Source organism: Cetorhinus maximus, chromosome 6, assembly GCF_964194155.1.
Source record: "Cetorhinus maximus chromosome 6, sCetMax3.hap1.1, whole genome shotgun sequence".
NCBI lineage: Eukaryota > Metazoa > Chordata > Chondrichthyes > Lamniformes > Cetorhinidae > Cetorhinus > Cetorhinus maximus.
This window is the reverse complement of record NC_135884.1, coordinates 115,253,018-115,277,750: the sequence shown is the minus strand read 5'-3', so window position 1 is coordinate 115,277,750 and position 24,733 is coordinate 115,253,018. Positions and strand designations below refer to the sequence as shown.

The following is a 24,733-nucleotide window of genomic DNA, read 5'->3' as shown; positions in this document are numbered from 1 at the left end:
TAGTGGAAGCTTGAAATTCTCTTTAAAAGTTAATGGTCTCTACAGAGATTATAAAATTCGGTGCTCTTTGTGGGGTTTCTAATCCATAGGTTGAAGCAGGTACAGTTTAATTTGTTAAAGTTTGTACAAACAAGATTTCAGTGACTTTTGTTATATTAACTGAAAAGTGCAAAATGGCTGTATATTGTGGAAGCTTTCCTCGAAAAAGAGGATTTGTCTTTTAGTGCCTTGCAATATTTAACAATGGTTAATTTAAAAGCAGTGGCAGAAAAGTTGGAAATAGTATTGAAAGTAGGTGCTACAAAAGCAGAAATAGTTGAGGTATTGGCTCAACATTAGAATCTTAAGGTAGATGCATGGGAACGCCACCACCTGCAAGTTCCCCTCCAAACCACAATTCATCCTGACTTGGAACTATATCGCCATTCCTTCAATATCACTGGGTCAAAATCCGGGTTCTCCCTTCCTAGCAGTACTGTGGATGCAAGTCTAGATGACATGGACTGCAGTGGTTCACAAAGAGGGCGCACTATCACCTTCTCAAGGTCAATAAGGGGTGGGAAATAAATGCTAGCCTAGCCAGTGAAGTTCACATCTTGTGAAAGAATGAAAAAAAACCTTTGGATGCTATACTATCTTAAAGGAGCTATATAAAAGCATGTTGTTTTTTGGCTATGAAGTGCTTTTGGATGGCCAGGGACATAAAAGGCAATGAAATGTTCATTCTTTTTTAAACACATCCATCTCCCTCTCACCTGTTACTACTAAGAAAAAGAACATTTATATAGCATCTTTTTTGGCCTCAGGATGTCCCAAAGCCCTTTACAGGCAGATGAAGTACTTTTGAAAGATTGTTACTATTGTCACGCACAAAAGACAGCAGCCAGTTTGCACACTGCAAGATCCCACAAACAGAAATGTGAGAATAATCAGATAATCTATTTTTCTGATAACATTTGAGGGATAAATATTGGGTGGGACATTGGGGAGAACTCCCTCACTCTTCTTCAATGTAGTATCATGGGATCTTTCGCATTCACCCCAGAAGGCTTTGGTTCAATGTCTCATCAGAAAGTCAACACATCCAACAATGCAGCACTCTCTGAATACTGCACTAGAGCATCAACCTAGACTTTGTAATCACACTTGAGTGGAACTTGAATCCACAACCTCCTGACTCAGAAGTGAGAATGCTACAACTAAGCTAAGGCTGCCACATTACAACTTTTAGGAAAGAAAACCTATACATTACTTATACATGATTGTAGTGTCAGACCAATTTATTTGACTCTCAACAGCTCTCCGAAGTACTGTAGAAATTTACTTAGTTGTATCAAATGGCAAAAAGAGTGGTGATTCAAGAAGATAACCCATCATCTACTCAGGTCAATCTATGATGGGCAATAAATCTTGCCAGTGATTTCTACATTGCAAAAATACATCTGCATGACAAGTACAACTCTTTGATCATGCTCCTGGTCGCCCATCCAAATATCTCCTTTTTCAGCTCATAGAATCTTACAACATAGAAAAGGCCATTTGCTTCATTGAGTCTACATCAGCTCTTTTGAAGAGCTATTGAGTTAGATCAACTCCCTTGCTCTTTCCCCAGATACATCCATGTAATTCTTCCTCCTTTAAGAATGTATTCAATTTCCTTTTGAAGGCTACTATTAAACCTATATCTTAAGTATTGCTGAAAAAAGAGACATGTCGAAGCTTTTCATCTTGCACTCATCAGGGCACTTCGTAAGAATACCAATATAACGTGAAAACACCAATTTATACTGTATGAGAAGAGAATGCTGATCGGTTGGCAAGTGGGCTCTAATTGGTAGCGGCATTGCCATGGAGAATGCACCAATTGGTGGTTGACGGTTAACTGCCAAGCATTATTTGAAATTTAAACCAGGCAGCATTACCCTGATTGGTCAAGGCATTGTTCTGAGGAATGAGTCAGCGAATGGCTGTCACTTATTTTGTTTAGATAAAACAGGCGTAATGTGTGTACAAGTTCTGTCTGCATAGAACAGGGCCCTGTGTATTAATATATGTAGTGTCCAGTACATGCAAATGCGTCATACTGTGAGCCTGACTGAAAATCTTAAATTGATTGTCAGAGTCAATCTAAGCACACTAAGGATTATTTAGCAAATGTTGTCCAACTGCAGAAACACATCTAACGTTGGGCATTGTTTTTGCGTTTTGCAAGCATGGGCCGGTTGGATATGGTCTGTGCTTTGCCCATTGCGAACAGCAGCTGGGACATGTTGTTTGATATAGTCCACCAGTCTTTGGGACGTACGGCCTACATACCTAACATCATACTGGCACTGAAATTTATATACCACATTACTCATTTGTGTGATAGGCAGAATGTATTTTTGGCTCGACAGCAGCATCCTGTTAGTGGCGAATACCACTCGTGTTGCTACTGCATAGTAGCAGCGTGAAACAGCTAGCTTCACTTGTTGCTCAAGTTTTTGAGGCACCTTGCCCTTCCAGGATAATCTGAGGTGGACTGGGCACTTTTCAGGGCCGAAAGTGATGACCTTAGGCCCGTTCATGAGTTTGCGTGATATACAGCATGAAACAATCCGATCAGGGGAGACATTATCCTACAGGATGCCTTTGATGCGCCCCATTTCAGCATCAAATTTGCATGGTGTGCAAATGGTTGGGGCCCTATTTACAAGGTTGCCAATAACACCAATCTTATAGTTGTGGAGCTGTAAGAATTCCAACATGTATACTGACCAGTGAAGGTAGGCTTGCAGTAGAGCACAATAGAGGGCCCCCTGGCAGATTTCTCAACTAGTATATCAAGGAAGCGGAGTTCATTTGACTGCTCCATTTCAAAGGTGAATCTGAGTGCAGGATAGAGTCCATTAAGACATGTAAGGGAATTATTGCATGCAGCTGTGGATTTAAATATAATGAACGTATCATCTACACATCAGAAATATGCGAAGGGTAGGAGGTTAGGTGTGATGGAATACTCCCCACTTATCTGGATGACTGAAGCTCCAACAATGTTCAAGGAGCTTGACATCATACAGGAAAAAGCAGTCCACTCGATTGGCACCCAATCCACCACTTTAAACGTTCACCCTCTCCACCACTGGCACAGCACGGCTGCCATGTATACTATCTACAAAATGCACTTCAGCAACTCATCAAAGCTTCTTTGATATTAGGTTCAAAACCTGCAATAACTGTGTTATCATTAATATTTCTGAACAGTCCTCATATCAGCAATTTACTTAACTTCCCAAAACTAGATCAGCCAATACTTCTTTACCCATTGTTCTAGAAACACGCAAGGAAACTGTTATGCTAGTATTCTAAAAGGCATTCTTCACTTTGACTACATACATTGTCTCTACTCTAATCTTGGATTATAGTTAAACTCACTGCATTACTCCCCTGTTCTTGCATATCTCTCTGAACTTCCTGCATATCACCATCTCAAACTCATTTTCACTGTTCGGTACCACCAGTGTTCAGCTCCAATAGTTGTTTGGCAGCAAAGAAAGAGACTAAGACACACTCCTTCAGATTGTAGTTTTATGCACCAGAAATAAACCTCAGAGAACTTGTCTCACCTATTATCCCTTTTATACAGCCAAATGGGTACTTAGGTTGTTAACTAATAATTAGCAATTAAACTCCTTTAACTGTTCCCTGGGAGGTGTCAGCTGTGGCTCAGTTCATAGCACCCTCGCCTTTGAATCAGAGGGTTGTGGGTTCATGTCCCACTCCCAGAAAACCAAGAACTGTGATTGTACTCGAAAGAAGTTGCAATCTGTGACTGTTGGTAACTCAAAAGAGTTTAACTGTTCCCTTGTCCAACAACCAGGAGTTGCTGTGGCTCAGTTCATAGCACCCTCGCCTTTGAATCAGAGGGTTGTGGGTTCATGTCCCACTCCCGGAAACCAAGAACTGTGATTGTACTCGAAAGAGTTGCAATGTGTGACTGTTGATAACTCGAAAGAGTTTCCCTACATCATAATTCGATCCATATGGGTTCAGTCTTAATGCGACCCTCAGGATACAGTAGCACTAATGGAATCCTTCACTGATACTGCTGCCATGCCTCCTTCATCCCCATCTTGTCTCTTTTGAAAATATTAAGTTCCAGTCCCGTACAACCCAAAGCCATTCTTTCTTTTCTTGTTATTAAATCATATCCTTTCACAATTTTTAAATGTAGCTTATACATCAATTTTGCTTTCAATGCTTTGTGCATTGATAATCCTCTCTCAAATTTCTTGGAAGAATAACCTTTATTCTTCCTGGTTTTCCCAATAATTTTTTGATATTCCTTGCCCCTTTTATCTTTTCCATGCTAAAAGCCTTTTTCTTCTTCCTCTGATATTTTCTCTCTATTTATTTCAGTTAAATCTTTTGTTTCTAATCTGACAGCTTTAGTAATCTTGCTCACCCTCTCTAGTCTCCAACAGTAAAGAAGCAGTGGCAGACTTTTAAGATATTTAATAACTCTCAGCAAATATTTATGCCAATGAGATAGAAAGACTCTAGGGGAAGGATGCATCATCTGTGGCTAAATATGAAAGTTAAGGATAGTATCAAATTGAAAGAAACACTGTACAAATCTGCACTGTTAATGGTAAATCAGGAGATTAGACAGATTTTAGAGACCAGCAAAGAATGACTAAAAAAGTGAGAAATTAGAGTATGAGAGAAAGCTAGCTAGAAATATAAAAACAGATAGTAAGAGTTTCTACAGGCATTTAAAAAGGAAAAGAATAATTAAAGTGATCGTTGGTCCTCTAGAGAGTGTCCAGGGAACGAATAACGGGAAATAAGGAGTTGGGAGAAGCATTGAACAGTTATTTTTTGTCTGTCTTCACCGTAGAAGACAAATAACATCCCAGAAATACTTGTAAATCAAGAGGTGAAAGGGAGGAAGTAGATTAAAACAATCACCATCAGCAGGGAAAAGGCATTGGGAAAATTATTCGGCCTAAAGGCCGACAAGTCTCCAGGACCTGATGGCATGCATCCTTGGATCTTAAAAGAAATGGCTGCAGAGATAGTAGGTGCATGGGTTATAATCTTTCAAAATTTCCTTAGGGCAGAATTTTAAGGCCCCTTTGCAGCAAGGGCAGGGCTGTAAAAAACAGAGGGCTGTTCAAAAGTTCATGGACTTCAGCGGGACCACAAAATCCCGCCGGCGGGAGGGGCTGTAAAATTCTGCCCTTAGATTCTGGAAGGGTCCCAGTGGATTGGAAAGGACAAAGACAGAAAGCAGGAAACTGCAGGCCAATTAGCCTATCAGTCATAAGAAAATTGCTAAAATCCATTGTTAAGGAGGTTATAGCAGGATACGTATAAAAATCATAATGGGATCAGGCAGAGTTAACACGATTTTGTGAAAGGGAAATAGTGTTTAATTTATTAGAGTTCTTTGAGGAAGTAACAGGTGATTGAGGGAGTTCGGTGAAGAGGGAACGAGGTGATCCTTTGGGTACCATGAGTACGGTCGGGTAAGTATTTACTACTTTTATCGCTTATAGTTTTTAAGGTCTTATTTTGTGGCTCATCGTTTGTAAGGGCTATATTCTGTAACAATGAGGGCAGGGAAGAAGGGCCCTAGAGTAATTGATATTATTTGATATTAAGTATCTTCCAAAAGGTTTAATTTAATTTAAAGGGATAAGTCATGGCAGGAGAGCTCAAAGCCATGGTGTGCTCCTCCTGCTCTATGTGGGAAGCCGGGAACATTTCCAGTGCCCGGGGCCAGCCTGTGTGCGGGAAGCCCAGGCTTCGGAGCTGAAGCTGCGGCTGGGGAAACTGTGGAGCATCCGCGAGGCGGAGAGTATCGTGGGTAGCACGTATAGAGAGGTGGTCACACTGCAGGCTAAGAGGCCTCAGGCAGGAAGGGAATGGGAGCCCATCAGGCAGAGCAAGAGGACTGGATAGGCAGTGCAGGAATCTCCTGTGGCTATTCCCCTGCAAAACAGATATACTGCTTTGGATGCTTTTGGGGGGAATGGCTTCTCAGGGGAAAGCAGCAACAGCCAAATTCGTTGCACCACGGTTGGCACTGCTGCACATGGGAGGAGTAAAAAGTGTGGGAATGCAACAGTTATAGGGGATTCAACTGTAAGGGGGATAGATAAGCGTTTCTGTGGCCGCAAACAAGACTCCAGGATGGTACGTTGCCTCCCTGGTGCTAGGGTCAAGGATGTCTCAGAGTGGTTACAGGACATTCTGATGGGGTAGGGTAAACAGCTAGTCGTCGTGGTACACATTGGTACAAACGACATAGTAAAAAAAGGGATGAGGTCCTAAAAGCAGAATATAGGAAGTTAGGGAGTAAGTTGAAAAGTTGGACCTCAAAAGGTAGTGATCTCAGGATTACTACCAGTGCCGCGTGCTAGTCAGGGTAGAAATAGCAGGATATATCAGATGAATACGTGGCTGAAGAGATGGTGTGAGTGGGGAGGGTTTCAGATTCCTGGGACTTTGGGACTGGTTCTCGGGGAGGTGGGTTACACCTGGGCGGGGCCGGGACTGATGTCCTAGGGGTAATATTTGCTAGAGTGGTTGGGGAGGGTTTAAATTAAAATAGCAGGGGGATGGGAACCTATGCAATGTGTCAGGGGAGGGGAAATCTAGGACAAGAACAAAAGGCAGAAAGGGGAATAAGAAAAGTGACAGGCAGAGAAATCAAGGGCAAGAATCAAACAGGGCCTCAGTGAAAAATAGTGGGAATGGGACAAGTAATGTTACAAAGACAAGCTTTAAGGCTTTGTGCCTTAACGCGAGGAGCATTCACAATAAAGTGGATGAATTAACCACGCAAATAGATGTAAACAGGTATGATATAGTTGGGATTATGGAGACATGACTGCAGGGTGACCAGGGAAGGGAACTGGAAATCCAAGGGTATTCAGTATTTAGGAAGGACAGATCAAAAAGGAAAAGGCGGTGGAGTTGCATTGCTGGTTAAAGAGGAAATCAATGCAATAGTGAGGAAAGATATTAAGCTCTGGCGATGTGGAATCTGTATGGGTAGAGCTTAGAAACACAAAGAGGCAAAAAATGTTAGTGGGGGTTGTATATAGAGCCCCAAATTGTAGTGGTGATGTTGGGAATGGCATTAAACAGGAAATTAGAGACGCATGCAATAAAGGAACATCTGTAATTATGGGTGACTTTAATCTGCACATAGATTGGGCAAATCAAATTAGTAACAATACCGTAGAGGAGGAATTCCTGGAGTGTATACGGGATGGTTTTCTGGACCAATACGTTAAGGAACCAACTAGAGAACAGGCCATCCTAGACTGGATATTGTGTAATGAGAAAGGAATAATTGGCAATCTAGTTGTGCGAGGTCCCTTGGGGGGTGAGCGACCATAATATGATCGAATTCTTCATCAAGATGGAGAGCGATGTAGTTGATTCTGAGACTAGGGTCCTGAATCTTAATAAAGGAAACTACGTTGGTATGAGGCGCGAGTTAGCTATGATGGATTGGGAAAAGTTACTTAAAGGGATGCCGGTGGATAGGCAATGGCAAACATTCAAAGAGCGCATGGGTGAACTGCAACAATTGTTTATTCCTGTCTGGCGCAAAAGTAAAACAGGAAAGGTGGCCAAACCATGACTTACAAGGGAAATTAGAGATAGTATTAGATCCAGGAAGAGGTATACAAATTGGCCAGAAAAAACAACAGGCCTGAGGATTGGGAGCAATTTAGGATTCTGCAAAGGAGGACCAAGGGATTGATTAAGAAGGGGAACATAGAGTATGAGAGTAAGCTTGCAGGGAACATAAAAACTGACTGTAAAAGTTTTTATAGGTATGTGAAGAGAAAAAGATTGGTGAAGACAAATGCAGGTCCCTTACAGTCAGAAACAGGGGAATTTGTAATGGGGAACAACGAAATGGCTGACCAAATGAATATATACTTTGGTTCTTTCTTCACAAAGGAGGACACAAATAACATATCAGAAATGTTGGGGAACACAGGGTTTAGTGAGAGGGAGGAACTGAAAGAAATCAGTATTAGTAGGGAAATGGTGTTAGGGAAATTGATGGGGTTGATGGCTGATAGATCCCCAGGGCCTGATAATCTACATCCCAGAGTACTTAAGGAAGTGGCCCTAGAAATAGTGGATGCATTGGTGATCATCTTCCGAGATTCTATAAACTCTGGAACAGTTCCTACAGATTGGAGGGTAGCTAATGTAATGCCACTATTTAAAAAGGGAGGTAGAGAGAAAACAGGGAATTATAGATCAGTCAGCCTGATGTCGGTAGAGGGGAAAATTCTAGAGTCCATTATAAAAGATTTAATAGCTGAGCACTTGGAAAACAGTGGCAGCATCGGAGAGAGTCAGCATGGATTTATGAAAGGGAAATCATGCTTGACAAATCTACTGGAATTTTTCAAGGATGTAATTAGTAGAGTTGATGAGGGGGAGCCAGTGGATGTGGTTTATTTGGACTTTCAGAAGGCTTTCGACAAAGTCCCACATAAGAGATTAGCGTGTAAAATTAAAGTGCATGGGACTGGGGGGTAGTGTATTGAGATGGATAGAAAACTGGTTGGCAGACAGGAAACAAAAAGTAGGAATAAACGGGTCTTTTTCCAAATGGCAGGCAGTGACTAATGGGGTACCGCAGGGATCGGTGCTGGGGCCTCAACCATTTACAACACATTTCAATGACTTGGATGAAGGGACTGAATATATGGTACATTTGCCAAATACACTAAGAGGTAGGAAAGCAAGCTGTCAAGAGGAGGTAAAGAGTGCACAAAGGGATATAGATAGATTGAGTGAGCGAGCAAAAATTTGGCAGGTGGATTATAATGTGGGAAAATGTGAACTTGTCCACTTTGGTAGGAAGAATAGAAAAGCAGTATACTATTTAATAGGAGAGAGATGGCTGTACTCGATTTGGGTGCCCTGGTACATGAAGCACAAAAGGTTAGTGTGTAGGTATAGCAAGTGATTAGGAAGGCAAACGGAATGTTGGCATTTATCACAAAGGGAATGAAATATAAAAGTGGGCAAGGTTTGCTACAGCCATACAGGGTCTTGGTGAAACTGCATTTGCAGACCTGCGTACACCTTTGGTCTCCTTATTTAGAAGAGGATAAGGTTGCATTAGAAGTTGTTCAGAAAGGGTTCAATCAACTCATTCCTGGGAATGAAGGGCTCATCTTAGGAAGAAAGCTTGAACAGGTTGGGCTGATTAAGTGTTTACAAGAATGAGGGGTGATCTTACTGAAACATAAAAGATCTTGAGGTGAATTGATAGGGTGGAAACTGGGAGGATGTTTCCTTTTATGGGAGAGATTAGAACTCAGAGACACAATTTAAAACAAAGGGGACTCCCATTTAAGATAGAGATAAGGAGATTTTATTTTCTCTCAGATGATCATTAATCTGTGGAATTATCTTCATCAGAAAGCAGTGGAGGCTGGGTCACTGAATTTATTCAAGGCCGAGTTAGCCTGATTCTTGATAGACAAGGGTGTCAAAGGTAATGAAGGACAGACAGGAAAGTGGAGCGATCAGCCATTATCTTACCAAACAGTGGAGTAGGCTCAAAGGGCCAAATGGCCTACTCCTGCTCCCAAGTCCTATATGTTCCTCTGCAGAGAGCAGGTACAGCCATGATGGGCCAAGTGACCTCCTTCAGTGCTGCAACCATTCTATGACTCTATGATTCTTACACACTTCTGAAAGCCAGTTGTACAGAGGAGACTGTCAGAATGTTAGTCCAAATTGTTTGGTTCTATGGGCTGCATTCTTCATTGTTACAATGTTACTACAACTTTTGGGGGGTTGACAGAATTCATAGGAGACTGGGATAAACGGAAACTGCTGACAGAACCTTTTAGAAAGGTCTTGCAAAACCATGGGGTGCATTTGGTGCTCGGGAACACTCAGTGGCTTTCAGAATTGAAAAATAGTAGAGCAGAGTCGGACTATTTCACAAAGCTTTTCATGAGCTTCAGCTGTGCTACCATTCTGCACCCTCCAACTTATATTTAAATCATGTTTCAAGTGGCTCTCTGTGCTGGGTTTCTTTGCATTGTGAATCTAAGTGTTGATGTTAACTTCCATAGCAAAGGACTATGCAGGGAACTGGGACCTGGACTCGTCATTTTTTTTTAAGAAACAAAGATAATGCATGTACATGCATTGTGCTTGACGCATGGCTGCAAGTTGACTCCTGGGAATTGTAATCCAGCTGCTTTGCAGAATTCACAGGGCTCAGAACTGAATTTTAATGAATAGGAATTTGACAACATTCTGTGGAAGAACGATCTAAAGTCAGAAGTACAATCTATAATCTTGATGATTTGAAGTACTGTATTTATTTGCTAAAAAATGTGAATTATCCATTAATTTGAATTAAGCAATGAATGCAAAGTGGGATGTTAGTGCTAAAGAATGATTCAATTATCAGGTCATTTAAATTAAGAGGCTTTGAATCCTAAATAGATTACTAAGGCTTACAAATATAGTTTATATTCAGCCACGAGCAAGGAAGAGTGGTTGAAATGATTAAAATGTGATATTGTAAGTGATTTTAGAATATTTTTCAGAACTGCTGAGTTTTTAATGCTTAAAAAGTTAAACATTTTATATCGGGGATTATCAATAAAGGCATGCAGGAAGTCAATAAAGCTAATCAAAAGACGTGATTAATTGCTTTTGTAATAGCTGCAGGTTGTTCAGTGTTTTTGATTTTTTGGTTCTTAGTGGATATTTGAGCTAATCAGTTGCTTCATTCCCTGTAGACATAGAACACATTTGAAATATTAAAATTATATTAGAATATATCATTGATTTTTAAAAAAATATTGGTTGCTGTATCAGGATGTAGACGTAAATAAATAGCACAACAGCAGATTGTTCTCACATTTAACATTTGTACCTACTTGGAGGCCAGAAAAAGAGACAACTTATGCTTGGGCCTATAAAATCAGAGCCCTCAGTTCACCATTGCCTTTATTGATTGAAACGGTTGAATGAAAGGTGCAAAGTTTCTGTTCCTGATATAAACATGGAAATAATAATTTGGCAATAACAACTTTTGTGAATTCCTGCAGACACAATTTTGTCTACAAATGGCAGCTCAGCTCTCTTTCGGATATTGTAGAGGATAGGATTTTGCCAACATCTGGTCCACTCATCCATCCAGAATCACACAGAGCAGAGCAAAGTCCAGAAAGGAATGGGTTTTTCCTGAAGCGTGTTAGACAGAATAAATAATATCATTGGATAGCTGCAAGCTTTGCAGTCATCTTCAGAATTTGCTTGTTCTATCATAGTAGCTGATTGCCATACTAAGTGGATAGGCAACATTTCCTTGACAAAATTACTGATTTTGTCATAGATGTTGTTGCCTCCCTCAAGGAAAGTGCAAGAGGACGACCCTGGGACAGGCAGTCAGCAGCACCTAGAGCAGAGATTGGCGGAGATTTAAAAAGAGCGGGAGCAGAGAGCCAGGGCGGAGGCTTGAAAAGGGCAGGAGCGGAGAGCAGGGGCGGAGGCTTGAAAAGGACGGGAGCTGGACTCAGGGCTGAAAGTGGTGCGAAGACATCACGATTTAAAAAGTGACGAGGCAGGAGAGGCAGCTGATTGGTAAGTAGGGTCAGGTGAGTACTTCTACTCTTTCTACTAATTAAACTGCCGCAGTCCATTAGCTTAAACAAAATAAGAAGAGGACTTTGGACTGGAGTGGGAGTGTTTGGGGTGGAATAAGGCCCCTAGCGTAATTAGTGTTCTTTAAAGGGAATAACTAACAAGCTTAATCTAAAGGTAAGTCATGGCAGCAGAGCCCGCACCTATGATATGCTCTTCCTGCACTATGTGGGAAGTCATGGACACTTCCAGTGTCCCTGGTGACCATGTGTGCAGCTGCAGCTACTGGCTAACCGCATTTTGGAGCTGGAGCTACAGATGGATTCATTGTGGAGCATCCGCGATGCTGACATTATCGTGGACAGCACATTCAGTGAGGTGGTCACACCGCAGGGAAAGACTGAACAGGCAGAAAGGGGATAGGTGACCACCAGGCAGAGGAGAGGAAGACAGATGGTACAGGAGTCCCCTGTGGCCGTCCCCCTCTCTAACAGATATACCATTTTGGATACTGTTGGGGGAGACTATTTCTCAAGGGAAAGCAGCAGGAGCCAAGTCCATGGCACCACAGGTGGCTCTGCTGCACAAGAGGGTAGGAAGAAGGGTGGCAGGGCTATAGTGATAGGGGGTTCAATAGTAAGGGGAACAGACAGGCATTTCTGCGGCCGCAAAAGAGACTCCAAGATCGTATGTTGCCTCCCTGGTGCCAGGTTCAAGAATGTCTCAGAGAGGCTGCAGGGCATTCTGAAGGGGGAGGGTGAACAGCCAGTGGTCGTGGTACATACTGGTACCAACAACAGAAGTAAAAAAAGAGATGAAGTCCTACAAGCTGAACATAGGAAGTCAGGACGTAAATTAAAAAGTAGGACCTCAAAGGTAGTAATCTCAGGATTACTATCAGTGCCACGTGCTAGCGAGAATAGAAATGACAGGATATATCAGGTGGCTGAAGAAATGGTGTAGGGGGAGGGATTCAGATTCCTGGGGCATTGGGGCCAGTACAAACAGGATAGGTTGCATCAGGGCCGGACTGGGACCAATGTCCTCGGGGAGGTGTTTGCTAGTGCGGTCGGGGAGGGTTTAAACTAGAATGATAGGGGGATGGGAACCTGAACAGGTAGACAGAGGAGGGGAAAACAAGGATAGAAATGAAAGACAGAAAAGTAAGAAGCAAAATTAGAATACAGAAAAAACAAGGGTGAGAAACAAATGGGATCATAGTGCAAAATAAAGCTAAGATGGCTAACGAGGTTAAAAAGACATGTCTACAGGCATTGTATCATAATGCGTGGAGCATTCGCAATAAGGTTGATGAATTAACAGTGCAAATAGATATATATGACATAGTTGCAATTACAGAGACATAGCTGCAGGATGACCAAGGATGGGAACTGAACATCCAGGAGTATTCAATATTTAGGAAGGACAGACAAATAGGGAAAGCATTGTTAGTAAAGGAGGAAATCAATGCAATAGTGAGGAAGGATATTGGCTCAGAAAATCATGACGTGGAATACATTTGGGTGGAGATAAGAAACACCAAGGGGCAGAAAACATTGGTGGGGGTTGTCTATAGGCCCCCAAACAGTAATGGAGATGTAAGGGAAGGCATTAAGCAGGAAATTAGAGACGCATGCAATAAGGGTACAACTGTAATCATGGGTGACTTTAATCTACATATAGATTGGACAAACCAAACTAGCAATAATACTGTGGAGGAGGATTTCCTGGAGTATGTACGTGATGGTTTTTTAGACCAAAACGTTGAGGAACCAACTAGAGAGCAGGCTATCCTAGACTGGATACTGTGCAATGAGAAATGATTAATTAACAATCTTGTTGTGTGGGGTTCCTTGGGGAAGGGCGACCATAAAATGATAGAATTGTTCATTAGGATGGATAGTGAAGAAGTTGAATCCGAAACTAGGGTCCTGAATCTAAATAAAGGGAACTACGAGGGTATGAGGCGCGAGTTGGCAATGATAGATTGGGGAACATTACGAAAAGGGTTGACAGTGGATAGGCAATGGCTAATATTTAAGTAGCGTATGCATGAATTACAACAATTATTCATTCCTGTCTGGCGCAAAAATAAAACAGGAAAAGTGGCTCAACCGTGGCTTACAAAAGAAATTAGGGATAGTATTAGGTCCAAAGAGGAGACATACAAAATTGCCAGAAAAAGCAGCAAGATTGAGGATTGGGAGCAGTTTAGAATTCAGCAAAAGTGGACAAAAAGATTGATCAAGAAGGTGAAAATGGAATATGACCATAAATTTGTAAGGAACATAAAAACTGACTGCTGACTGTAAAAGCTTCTATAAATACGTGAAAAGAAAATGATTCGCAAAGACAAATGTAGGTCCCTTATAGTCAGAAATGGGAGAAATTATAATGTGGAACAAAGAAATGGCAGAAGAATTGAACACTTTTTTGGTTTTGTCTTCACAAAAGAGGACACAAATAATTTCCCAGAAATGTTAGTGAACCAAGGGTCTAGCGAGAGGAAGGATTTGAAGAAAATCAGCATTAGTAAAAAAAATGGTGCTAGAGAAATTAATGGGGTTAAAGGCTGAAAAATCCCCAAGGCCTGATAATCCATATCCCAGAGTACTAAAGGAAGTGGCCCTGGAAACATTGGATGCATTGGTGGGCATCTTCCAAAATTATAGACTCTGGAACAGATTGGAGGGTGACAAATGTAACCCCACTATTTATAAAAGGAGAGAAAAACAGAATTACAGACCAGTTAGCCTAACATCAGTAGTGGGAAAATGCTAGAGTTTATTATAAAAGATATGGTGACAGAACACTTGGAAAGCATTAATGGGATCAGACAACGTCAGCATGGGTTCATGAAAGGGAAATCATACTTAACTAATCTACTGGAGTTTTTTGAGGATGTAACTAATAGAATAGATAAGGGAGAACCAATGGATGTGGTGTATTTGGATTTCAAGGAGGCTTTTGATAAGGTCCCACCATAAAGAGGCTAACGGGCAAAATTAAAGCACATGGGATTGGGGGTAATATACTGGCATGGATTGAGAATTGGTTGACAGACCGGAAACAGAGAGTGGGGATAAATGGGTCTCTTTCTGGGTGGCAGGTGATGACGAGTGGTGTACCGCAGGCATCAATGCTTGGGGCCCCAGCTATTCACGATATATATAAATGACTTGGATGAGGAAACCAAATGCAATATTTCCAAGTTTGCTGATAACACAAAACTGGATGGGGTTCTGAGGAGGATGCAAGGAGGCTTCAGGGCGATTTAGACAAATTGTGTGTGTGGGCAAACTCATGGCAGTATAACATGGATAAATGTGAAGTTATACGCTTGTGTGTGAAAAACAGAGAGGCAGAGTATTAGTTAAATGGGGATATATTGGGAAATGTGGATGTACAAAGGGATCTTGGGTCCTTGTTCATCAGTCAATGAAAGTAAATAGGCAGGTACAGCAAGCAATTAGGAAGGCAAATGGTATGTTGGTCTTCATTGCAAGAAGATTTGAGTTCAGAAGTAGGGATGTCTTACTGCAGTTATACAAGGCCTTAGTGAGACCATATATGGAGTATTGCGTGCAGTTTTGGTCTCCCTACCTAAGAAAGGATATACTTGCCATAGAGGGAGAGCAGCTAAGGTTCACTAGGCTGATACTGGGGATGGCAAGATTGTTGTAGGTTGGTTCGACTGGGCCTGTATCAATAGAGTTTAGAAGAATGAGAGGGGATCTGATTGAAATGTATAAAATTCTAAAAGGGCTAGACAGGCTGGATGCAGGGAGGATATTTGCCCTGATTGGGGAGCCTAGAACCAGGGGCCACAGTTTCAGGATACAGGGCAGGCCATTTAGGACGGAGATAAGGTAAAATTTCTTCACCGAGAGGGTGGTCAACCTGTGGAATTTTCTACCACAGAAAGCTGTGCAGGCCGGGTCACTGAGTATATTCAAGAAAGAAATTGATACATTTTTGGATATTGTGGCATCAAGGGGCATGGAAACAAAGCGGGAATATGGCATTGAGGTAGAGGATCAGTCATGATCATATTAAATGGCGGAGCAGGCTTAAAAGGCCAAATGGCCTACTCTTGCTCCTAGATTCTATGTTTGTCCCCAAGTCAGATTAGCTGACAAATGCAATTTTGAGTCCATATTTATTGTTTTAGCATACATTGGATTAATGTCAAGAAAAGTTGCAAGGTATGTTAAATTTATCCCCTGGTGCTTTATATACTTTTATTGATTGAAACTGTAGAAATCAAGTTGCAACATATAACTATATTTTCCACTAAATACAAATGTTCAAAATAATATTGCTGGCTTTGAAATGTTATTTTGAAATATTCATTTTGAAAAACAGTTTAAAAAGAGGCTGGAATCTGAATAAGGCACTGGCATGTAGGACTGAAGGAGGTTACAGAGGGAGGAGGAATCTGCGGTTAACATGATTTTACACTGCATCGGGAGGCAGGATGCCCATGTAGGTTGGCGAAGATAACAGCCATTAGAATGCACAATCAATAGTAATACTATTGTTTGCTAAAGTTGAGATAATATATGAAGACACCCCAAGAAACTAAAAGGTGCTCTCAAACAATTCAACACTACAACAATTTTTTAAAAAAGGAATTAACCGAATACGTTAAAAGCTAAACCACACTTTGTTAGTAAATAAGTGAAACACTCAGAAACACATCCTTTGAAATTTCTGAAAAACTTGTAAAATATGTTGACCAGTGCCGGACTAAGTGTATAAACAAACGTGAACAGAAACAGCAACAACACCAACTACAACCAGGTATCTTCCTCACCTGGCAAGTTTAATACAATAAACACAAGAACCAGTACCTAACGTGACTATCTGCAGCTACTCACTTGATCTGATGAGAAAGATGTCGGTCTGTTTGTCTGAGTTAAAGTCTCCAAATGCGGCCAGGATTCCCCAGGCTTCCGACCCGAAGAGTTCGGTAGTGACATCCTGCAAAGCGGAGACAGCGGGGTGCCAGGGGAGAAGGGATAAGGCGGCGAGAAGGAGCTGAAGAGTGAGGTTGAGAGTGGTGCCCATGGCCTGCCAAATGGAGAACAGTACCAAGACCGTCACCTAGCAACCCAGCACAAACTGCTTTCCGGCCGGAAGCCTCGGCGCCTCACCCAATCCGACAAATGCAAAATAAAACTGGCGTCGCAAAACTGGAATTAATATATAAATATATATGTAAATTTTTTAAAAGTTGGCTTGCATCATCCGGAGAAGTTTAGGTGACAGGTGTAGACTTCGCGACAATGTCGCGCGGTACGACCTGATCCAACATGGACGACTTGCGGTGGATGTTGACAGATTTCAGATCGCGATCAAAACGTACAGGTTTGCAAATAAATAGGTGGCATGAGTGGGAAAATATTAAAGGTGGTGTTATGTTTTACATCCCAGACTTGTTAGTGAGCTTGTTTGGCTTAATTTTTTCATTTGGTGCTGACTCTCCTTGCCTAAGTTTTGTTGCCTGTGTAACACAGTATGCCCTTTACACACATATATCATCTATTCATAATATGTATGTGTACGTGTGCTGTTGAATAAAATACGATGGTTTGCAATTAACCACTCACGCAGTACGCTTTCTATTTAGGTTGCTTTTGCGGTTGGTATTGGTGCCATTGCTATTTTCAGTATTCAACATGTTACTTCGAAGTGCGCGGTATATATGTACTAAGATCAAAAATTGCCGAACCTTTGACTAAAATGGGAAGCATCCGTGGAAACATAAGATATTTTTAATAAAATAATGTTCATTAATCTTCTTTGAGCGTGTCTAAGTACAAACATTATTAACTACCACTGCCGTCTGAACTTTAACCTTCTCTGAAAAGGTCACATAACTCCTCAAATGTCTACTCCGTGATGCTAAGCAATTTAACCCCATTGAATTTTCCTTTGCTTTAATGTTCAACCAACTGCATTTGTAATTTGTGATGGTAAAGGAAGGGTCCATTTCACCAGCTGCTGTATTATTCATGCAGCGACATGCCTCTTGTACTGAGGCAACATCAGTAAAACAAATTAAATATACTAGTACATTTTTATTTTCATACTTTTGAAAAAAATACTCCTTTTAAGGTCATGCATCATGAAGGTAACCACTCTTTGCACAATCAAATTATGCAAACGTTCATAAACGTTGGAATTATTTTTATAAAGCTGTATTTTAAAAAACTTAAGATCATTGGTGTCCTCCCTTTAACATAAAGTTTCAATCTCTCCATTTCAGTTTATAGGTTGGCTTTTGTTACATTTTTCTTATTTACAGCATTTTTCCCTGTACTTATTGTATACAATGTTGTCATTGAGATTAATTCCATGTTTAAAGAGCATGTGGATGTTAGATTCACAATTACTGCAGATTTGTTTATAAATTGTATATATTGATATCGGTTGTAATTTTGAAAAATGTAACAGTAAATGCATGCTCGCTTATATATTTCAATGAGCATTGTTAACTAACCTAGCATGTATGAATTAATTATTTAACGTCTGAATTGCTATAACATACTGTAGCAAGAGAAGCGTGTTTTTGAAAGTTGGAAAATGGAAGTTACCAACTTCGATGATGATGACAACCCCACCTACAATCATAGTTACTCTTTACTGGGTAAGTTGCTACTGTTTATGTACTGAATGTAACATTTCAACATGAGTATACAAAATATATGCCCTTCATCTTCAAATGACTATATAAATTTGTGTTATATAGTAATGCATTTAATATTGTAAAACACAAATGAATGTAGTACTTGCTGGGTTTCAACATCAGAAGACCAGTAGCTTCTATTAAGCTCCCAAGAACATGGGTCTGAAACTAATTGCGAGACTGCCCCCAGATCACCTTGCATTTATTTTTGCCCCTGAAAGGAGCTCTTTTGTGAAGCAGCTCCAATTCTGCCTGTATCTCTCATAGTTCTCTTGTAAAATTTAGAAAAGTCCTTTTGAAGATGGCGAGCTGATCAAGAAAAATAATGTGTACAAAACGTAGCCCTCAGATCTAGAAAGCTGGGGCATTGAATAGCTATGTCTGAGAAGTGTTTGACTGGCTCTGAGTTCTGGTTTCAGATAACTAATGCTCAATGGCAAAAGGCTGTGAATTATGCATTTACACCATTCTACTTGTTTACTGGAAAATAATAAAGGAACAAGGAAGGAATAGGTGTTGCCCTCAAGCTCAGGCAGAGAAATCAGATATGGAGTTTATATGCTCTCTATTCAGAAATTTTGCATTCTTTCCAGGAGGACAACATGTTTTGTACTGTTGAGAGAGATTGTCCCCCAGACTCCTCGAGCCTGAACCAATTGTTTGACTGTTAACAAAGGAAAAGGAAAATAAGAGACAATAACCGTCATGATGAATTTATGAAAATAATCTGTTTAGAACAGCAAGGAGCTTTGGGCACCTAGATAACTATGTTCTCTCATGCTTACCAGCTTGTCTGCCATGGTGTTGTTCACTAGTGGTCTGATGTCTGAAGTACATTGAAATGTTTAGCTACCAAGGTTGTTTGTCCCACTACCACCAGACTACTGCTCAGGAACTTGTAGTTCAACTTGAGGCTAATTATTGTTGCTGAAAATTTCTTTGGATTAGCAATAACCTCTCCAGTTTATGATAGAGTTGGAAGAAACTGCAGAAAGTGACTTTGTCAATCTCTCTTTTTTTCTGTACATTGTTTTAAGATTGTTAGTAATGATTTATCGGTGTATTTACAAAATATAATTGATGGTCTAAGCATTTATAAAAATAGATAAATATATTTTCCTAGTCTCTTTTGAAGGATACAGAGAAGATTGGCGTGATCCTTCACAAGGATGACATGCAAATTCGTGAGACTTTCCTTTTTTTTTGATTGAGTGGGGAGGTTAAGTGAGTGAGCAACAATGTAGCAGATGGATTCCAGTGCAGACAAATGTGAGGTCATCCATTTTTCTCGAAAAGGGTAGTCCAAGTATTATTTAAATTACATAAAATTTTGTAGAAAAAACAATACAGAACAGGTCATTCAACTCAACCTGTCCAAGCAACTAGGAAAGCAAATGGTATGTTGGTCTTTATTGCTAGGGGAGTACAAAAATAAAGAAGTCTTACTTCCATTGTATGGAGCTTTGGTAAGACCACACCTGGAATACTGTGTGTAATTATACTGTCCATATTTAAGGAAGGATAAACTTGCATTAGAAGCAGCACAGCAAAGGTCCACTGGATTGGTCCCTGGGATGAGGGTGTTGTCTATGATGAGAGGCTGAGTAAATTGGGCCTATATTCTCTGGCTTTTGGAAGAATGAGAGGTGATCTCATTGAAATATTCAACTTTATGAAGGGTTTGACAGTCGATACTGAGACGTTGTTCCCCCTGGCTAGGGAGTCCAGAACAGGGAGGCACAATTTCAGGATAAGGGGCAGATCATTTAAGACTGAGATGAGAAATTTCTTCACTCAAAGGGTTGTGAATCTTCAGAATTCTCTACCCAGACGGTTGTGGATGCACCATTGTTGAATATATTTAAGGCTGAGATAGACAAATGTTTGGTCTCTCAGGGAATCAAGGGACACGGAGAGTGAGCAGGAAAGTAGAGTTGAAGCCCACAATCAACCCTGATCATATTGAATGGGCTTCAATTTCAGACATTTCTGCCCTTTGAAGTACCTTGGTGCTGGACACTTTGTCCTCCCATTTGATACCCATGATGTTCCGGATGCATCTTATGTGGAACCTGTCCAACTGCTTAATACGTCTGGAGTAAGTAGTCCATGTCTCACAGGCATATGAGTGGGCAGATATTACAATGGCCTTGTACACAGCAAATTTTGTTGGAAGTTTGATACCTTATTTCCTCCACAATCTTTAACAGTACTGCTAATCTAAGTAATGAAAATAATCAAGAATCCTGAAGCCAAGGGCCATGAGATTTTTTTTGCATCCTCTCCAGTTCCTTTATGTTCTTTTGATAATATGATGACCAGAACTGTACATATACTCCAAATATGGACTAACCAAAGTTCGATACAAGTCTTTCATAACTTTTCTACTTTTCAATTCTATCCTTCTGTAAATAAACCCTAGTGATTGAGTGCTTGGTTTGCTGAAAGGTTAGTAACAGTGGAGGCCCAAAGAAATTTAAGGGTTCATGTACACAGATAATTAACATGTAGTAGTCAGGTACAAAAGTAATCAAAAAGGCTAATTGAATGTTAGCTTTATAACTAGAGAGCTCCAATATAAAGGGAAGAAGTTTTCTACAGCAGTACAAAGATATGGTTAAATAACATTTGGAATACTCTGTACAGCTCTGGGCACTGAATCTTAAATAGTGACAGCAACATCTTGTATTTATATGTGCCTTTAATGTAGTAAAGTTTCCCAGGCACAGGAGTGTTATCCACTGACACTTATCCACTTAAGAAGATATTAGGACAGAAGACCAAAAGTTTGATCAAAGTGGTAGGTTTTAAGTCGCATCTTAAAGGAGGAAAGAGAAGATGGGTGGTGGAGAAATGTGGGGAGGGAATTCCAGAGGTATAGCCTTGGCAGCTGAAGGCATGTTTGTCAAAAATGGAGTATGATGCTCAAGAGGCCAGAATTAGAGGAGCGCACTCATTTCTGAGCATTGTGGGGCTGGAGGAGATTACAGAGATAGGGAGGGGCAATGTCAGGGATCTGTAAAGAAGGATGAGAATTTTATAATTGGAGAGTTTTTTAACCAGAAGCCAGTGTAGATCGGCAAGCACAGGGGAGATGGATGAACGGGAATTAGGACACACATGTTAGGACATACATTGTATTTAACTGTATGCAGCTGGTTACTTAGGATTCATTTGCACCCCTATAAATAGGAATAGACTGAAACTGTGGCTGATGTGGTAGGAGGTACATTTTTGTAATCTGTATCTCTATAAACACTTATAAAAGTGTGCAAAGATTGATGATGGTTCTATCCTTCACTAACTGACCTGGAAGAGCACAGTCATTGCTGGTTGGTGAGAAGAGGCATTGCTACTGAGGCCGATGTTGCCTGGAACCTGGAGGGGTTGGGGGAGAGAGAGAGAGAGAATATAGGAGCCTGGCAGGAGGGAGCATTTTTTGAGATACTTCGCTCCTGATCCTCCCCCCACCCCCCATTTTGGTGGGGGGAAAAGAGAGGAAAAGGCAACAAAAAGAATTAACAACATCTGCTTAAGAGGGGGGAGAGAGAGAGAGAGAGAGAAACTAACTTACCAATAAGAGGTGGGTGCTTTGTGCAATTTTTGAGTTGGTGGAAGACAAAAGGCAGAGGTCAAAAGATGGTGTGGGGGTGAGTATGTGCATGTGCTCCGGAAAACTGTCTAGGTTGCACTCAAGCACCGCACCCCCCCCGCCCCCCCCAACTGCCCGCCCCCCCAACCCACCCCCCAATGCTTGGAGCTGCCTGCGAAAGAAGTTTTCTTTAATCCTGTAGGTATGACCTGGTTGAGTACTGTGCTTGGGCAGTTCTGGCTGTGCCAGGTGAAGACGTTTCTTGCACCCCAGAATTTTAATAATCTGTACACTCCCTGCAGCGGCCACCCACATACCCACCAAACCTGACTTTGAGTGGCAAGCCTGCCCTGTAACCTTCCTCCTCTTTTTTTCCTGGCAATGGATGCTCTTGGAGCAACCATGCAGCAGGCAGTCATCTCAAATGTACCGCCCTTTATCCCGGATGAACTCCTCCCCACCCCCCTTCGCCAACTCAGGGAGGTGAGATCGAGGATAGTGCTGATCTCACTTGGCCTCAGAGAGATCAATCTCTGGCAAGTCTTATTCTTCCCACCAAGACTTTGTGGAAATGGCATAGGAAGAGGTTATAAAAGATGCTTTCGCTATCCAGCACTGGGGACTTGCTGCTGCATCTTCTGGATGGGTGAGCTGTGCCACGCCCATAAGGAAGTGGAGCATATATGAAAAACCTGCCCCATCTCGTTGCCCAAATCTGACTTCTGTATGCTGCTGTGAAGTGTCTGATTAAGGTTAACTGGTTCTTTTTGGTGTCCCTTCACTTCGGGAAAGGAATGCTCCAATTATATGCCATCTGCGTGGAGCCTTTCCTATGCCTCTTGTGGTGGAGGTTTATGGGCCTGGCTCTGGTCATAAACCAACTGGTGGCTGCTATGCTGTGGTAGTGCTTGATCACTGTGATCATTCCCCCTGCGTTTATCAACAAGATACAGATGAAACTAGTCGACTTGCGCTGGGCCTCTGCTGCAGTTCTGAGTCTCCCACTTGGGGAGGGTGGTCAGGCCCTGGTGTGGCTTTGCACCCAGGTGGCAATTTTTTTCCACCTTCAGACCCTCCAGAGATATCTGTATGTTGAGTATTCTCCTAGATGGTATGCACTGGCGACCTGGTATTTTTTCTGTCACCTGTATGGCCTCATTTACAACACAAAGCTCCTGTTTATAAACCTGGTGGGTCTCCTTGTGAGAGCTGCTAGCTTTTTTTAGCAGGAACTGCTCAAGGTCTAGAACCTGCTCATCTCCAGCTGGAGCTTTCCCCCTCCAGGCGTGGCAGCTACCCTCTGGGAACAGCTGATCATGAATCTGCACTACTGTCCGTATCAGTTCATATAGCTGGCGGAGGAGAGGGCTATAGCTGCCAAAATGGCCAGGATCAGGGACTTCCTGGATGTTGGAACTCAGCTATATCAAACTGCTATTAAGCCGAAATGGAATAATGAAGCTGGACGGACCACCTGGTGTCGACCTATGATTCAGAAATGACAATGACACACCCAACCCTGTCAAGCCTGCAAAGTCCTCCTTACTAACATCTGGGAACTTGTGCCAAAATTGGGAGAGCTGTCCCACAGACTAGTCAAGCAACAGCCTGACATAGTAATACTCATGGAATCATACTTTACAGACAAGGCCAGATACCACCATCACCATCCCTGGGTATGCCCTGTCCCACCAACAGGACATACCCACCAGAGGTGATGGCACAGTGGTATATAGTAAGGAGTGAGTTGTCCTGGGAGTTCTCAACATTCGCTCTGGACCCCATGAAGTCTCATGGCAACATAAGACATGGACAAGGAAACCTGCTGGTTACCACCTACCATCCCCCCTCAACTGATGAATCAGTACTCCTTTATGTTGAACACCACTTGGAGGAAGCACTGAGGGTGGCAAGGACACAGTATGTACTCTAGATGGGGGACTCAATGTCCATCACCAAGAACAGCTTGGTAGCACCACTACTGACCGAGCTGGCTGAGTCCTAAAAGATATAGCTGCTAGGCTGGGTCTCTGGCAAGTGGTGAGGGAACCAACAAGAGAAAAAAACCTACTTGATCTCGTCCTTACCAATCTACTTGTCGCAGATGTATCTGTCCATCACAGAGTTGGTAGGAGTGACCACTGCACAGTTCTTGTGGAGACAAAGTCCTGTCTTCACATTGAGGATACCCTCTATCATGTTGTGTGGCACTACCACTGTACTCAATGGGATAGGTTTCGAACAGATCTAACAGCTCAAGACTGGGCATCCATGAGGCACTGTGGGCCATCAGAAGCAGCATAATTGCTGGGAAGGGGTGGCGGGGGCAGCACATCAGTGCAAAAGACAAGGCTGAAGCATTTGCAGCCATGTTCAGCCAGAAGTGCCAAGTGGATGATCCATTTCGGCCTCCTCCTGAGGCCCCAGCGTCACAGATGCCAGTCTTCAGTCAATTCGATTCACTCCACGTCATATCAAGAAATGGCTGAAGACACTGGATAGTGCAAAGGTTATGGCCCTGACAACATTCTGGCAATAATGCTGAAGACTTGTATGCCAGAATTAGCTGCACCCCTGGCCAAGCTGTACAACACTGGCATCTACCCGGCAATGTGGAAAATTGCCCAGGTCTGCCCTATCCAAAGTAGGACACATCCAACCCAGCCAATTCACAGCCCATCAGTCTACTCATGATTATCAGCAAAGTGACGGAAAGTGTCATCGTAAGTGCTATTAAGCTGCACTTACTGGGCAATAACCTGCTCACTGACAGTTTGGGTTCTGCCAGGGCCACTCAGCTCCTGACCTCA

General features: G+C 41.9%; 2 protein-coding genes and 1 non-coding gene across 6 annotated transcripts in view; 2 read left to right on the top strand and 1 right to left on the bottom strand.

Moving 5' to 3' along the window:
• Positions 1 to 16,764, bottom strand: part of itfg1 (integrin alpha FG-GAP repeat containing 1) — a 287,768-nt gene extending 271,004 nt beyond the window's left edge. Inside the window, exon 1 of one of the 2 annotated variants that reach the window (XM_078544345.1) lies at positions 16,521 to 16,764. In XM_078544345.1, coding sequence (XP_078400471.1) covers positions 16,521 to 16,710 — 190 coding nt within the window. In that variant the 5' untranslated portion in view covers positions 16,711 to 16,764. The remainder of the gene's footprint in view (positions 1 to 16,520) is intronic. The other variant, XM_078544346.1, reaches the window with a different exon arrangement.
• Positions 16,765 to 16,874: 110 nt separating this feature from the next.
• Positions 16,875 to 24,733, top strand: part of phkb (phosphorylase kinase, beta) — a 270,585-nt gene continuing 262,726 nt past the window's right edge. For 2 of the 3 annotated variants that reach the window (XM_078544340.1, XM_078544341.1), the window contains exons 1-2: positions 16,881 to 17,010; positions 18,199 to 18,292. In XM_078544340.1, coding sequence (XP_078400466.1) covers positions 18,229 to 18,292 — 64 coding nt within the window. In that variant the 5' untranslated portion in view covers positions 16,881 to 17,010; positions 18,199 to 18,228. Of the gene's footprint in view, positions 17,011 to 18,198; positions 18,293 to 24,733 lie in introns of all 3 variants that reach the window. The other variant, XM_078544342.1, reaches the window with a different exon arrangement.
• LOC144682364 (U6 spliceosomal RNA) lies at positions 19,431 to 19,535 on the top strand. Its single transcript, XR_013577012.1, has one exon. It is a non-coding gene; the product is annotated as a U6 spliceosomal RNA (small nuclear RNA).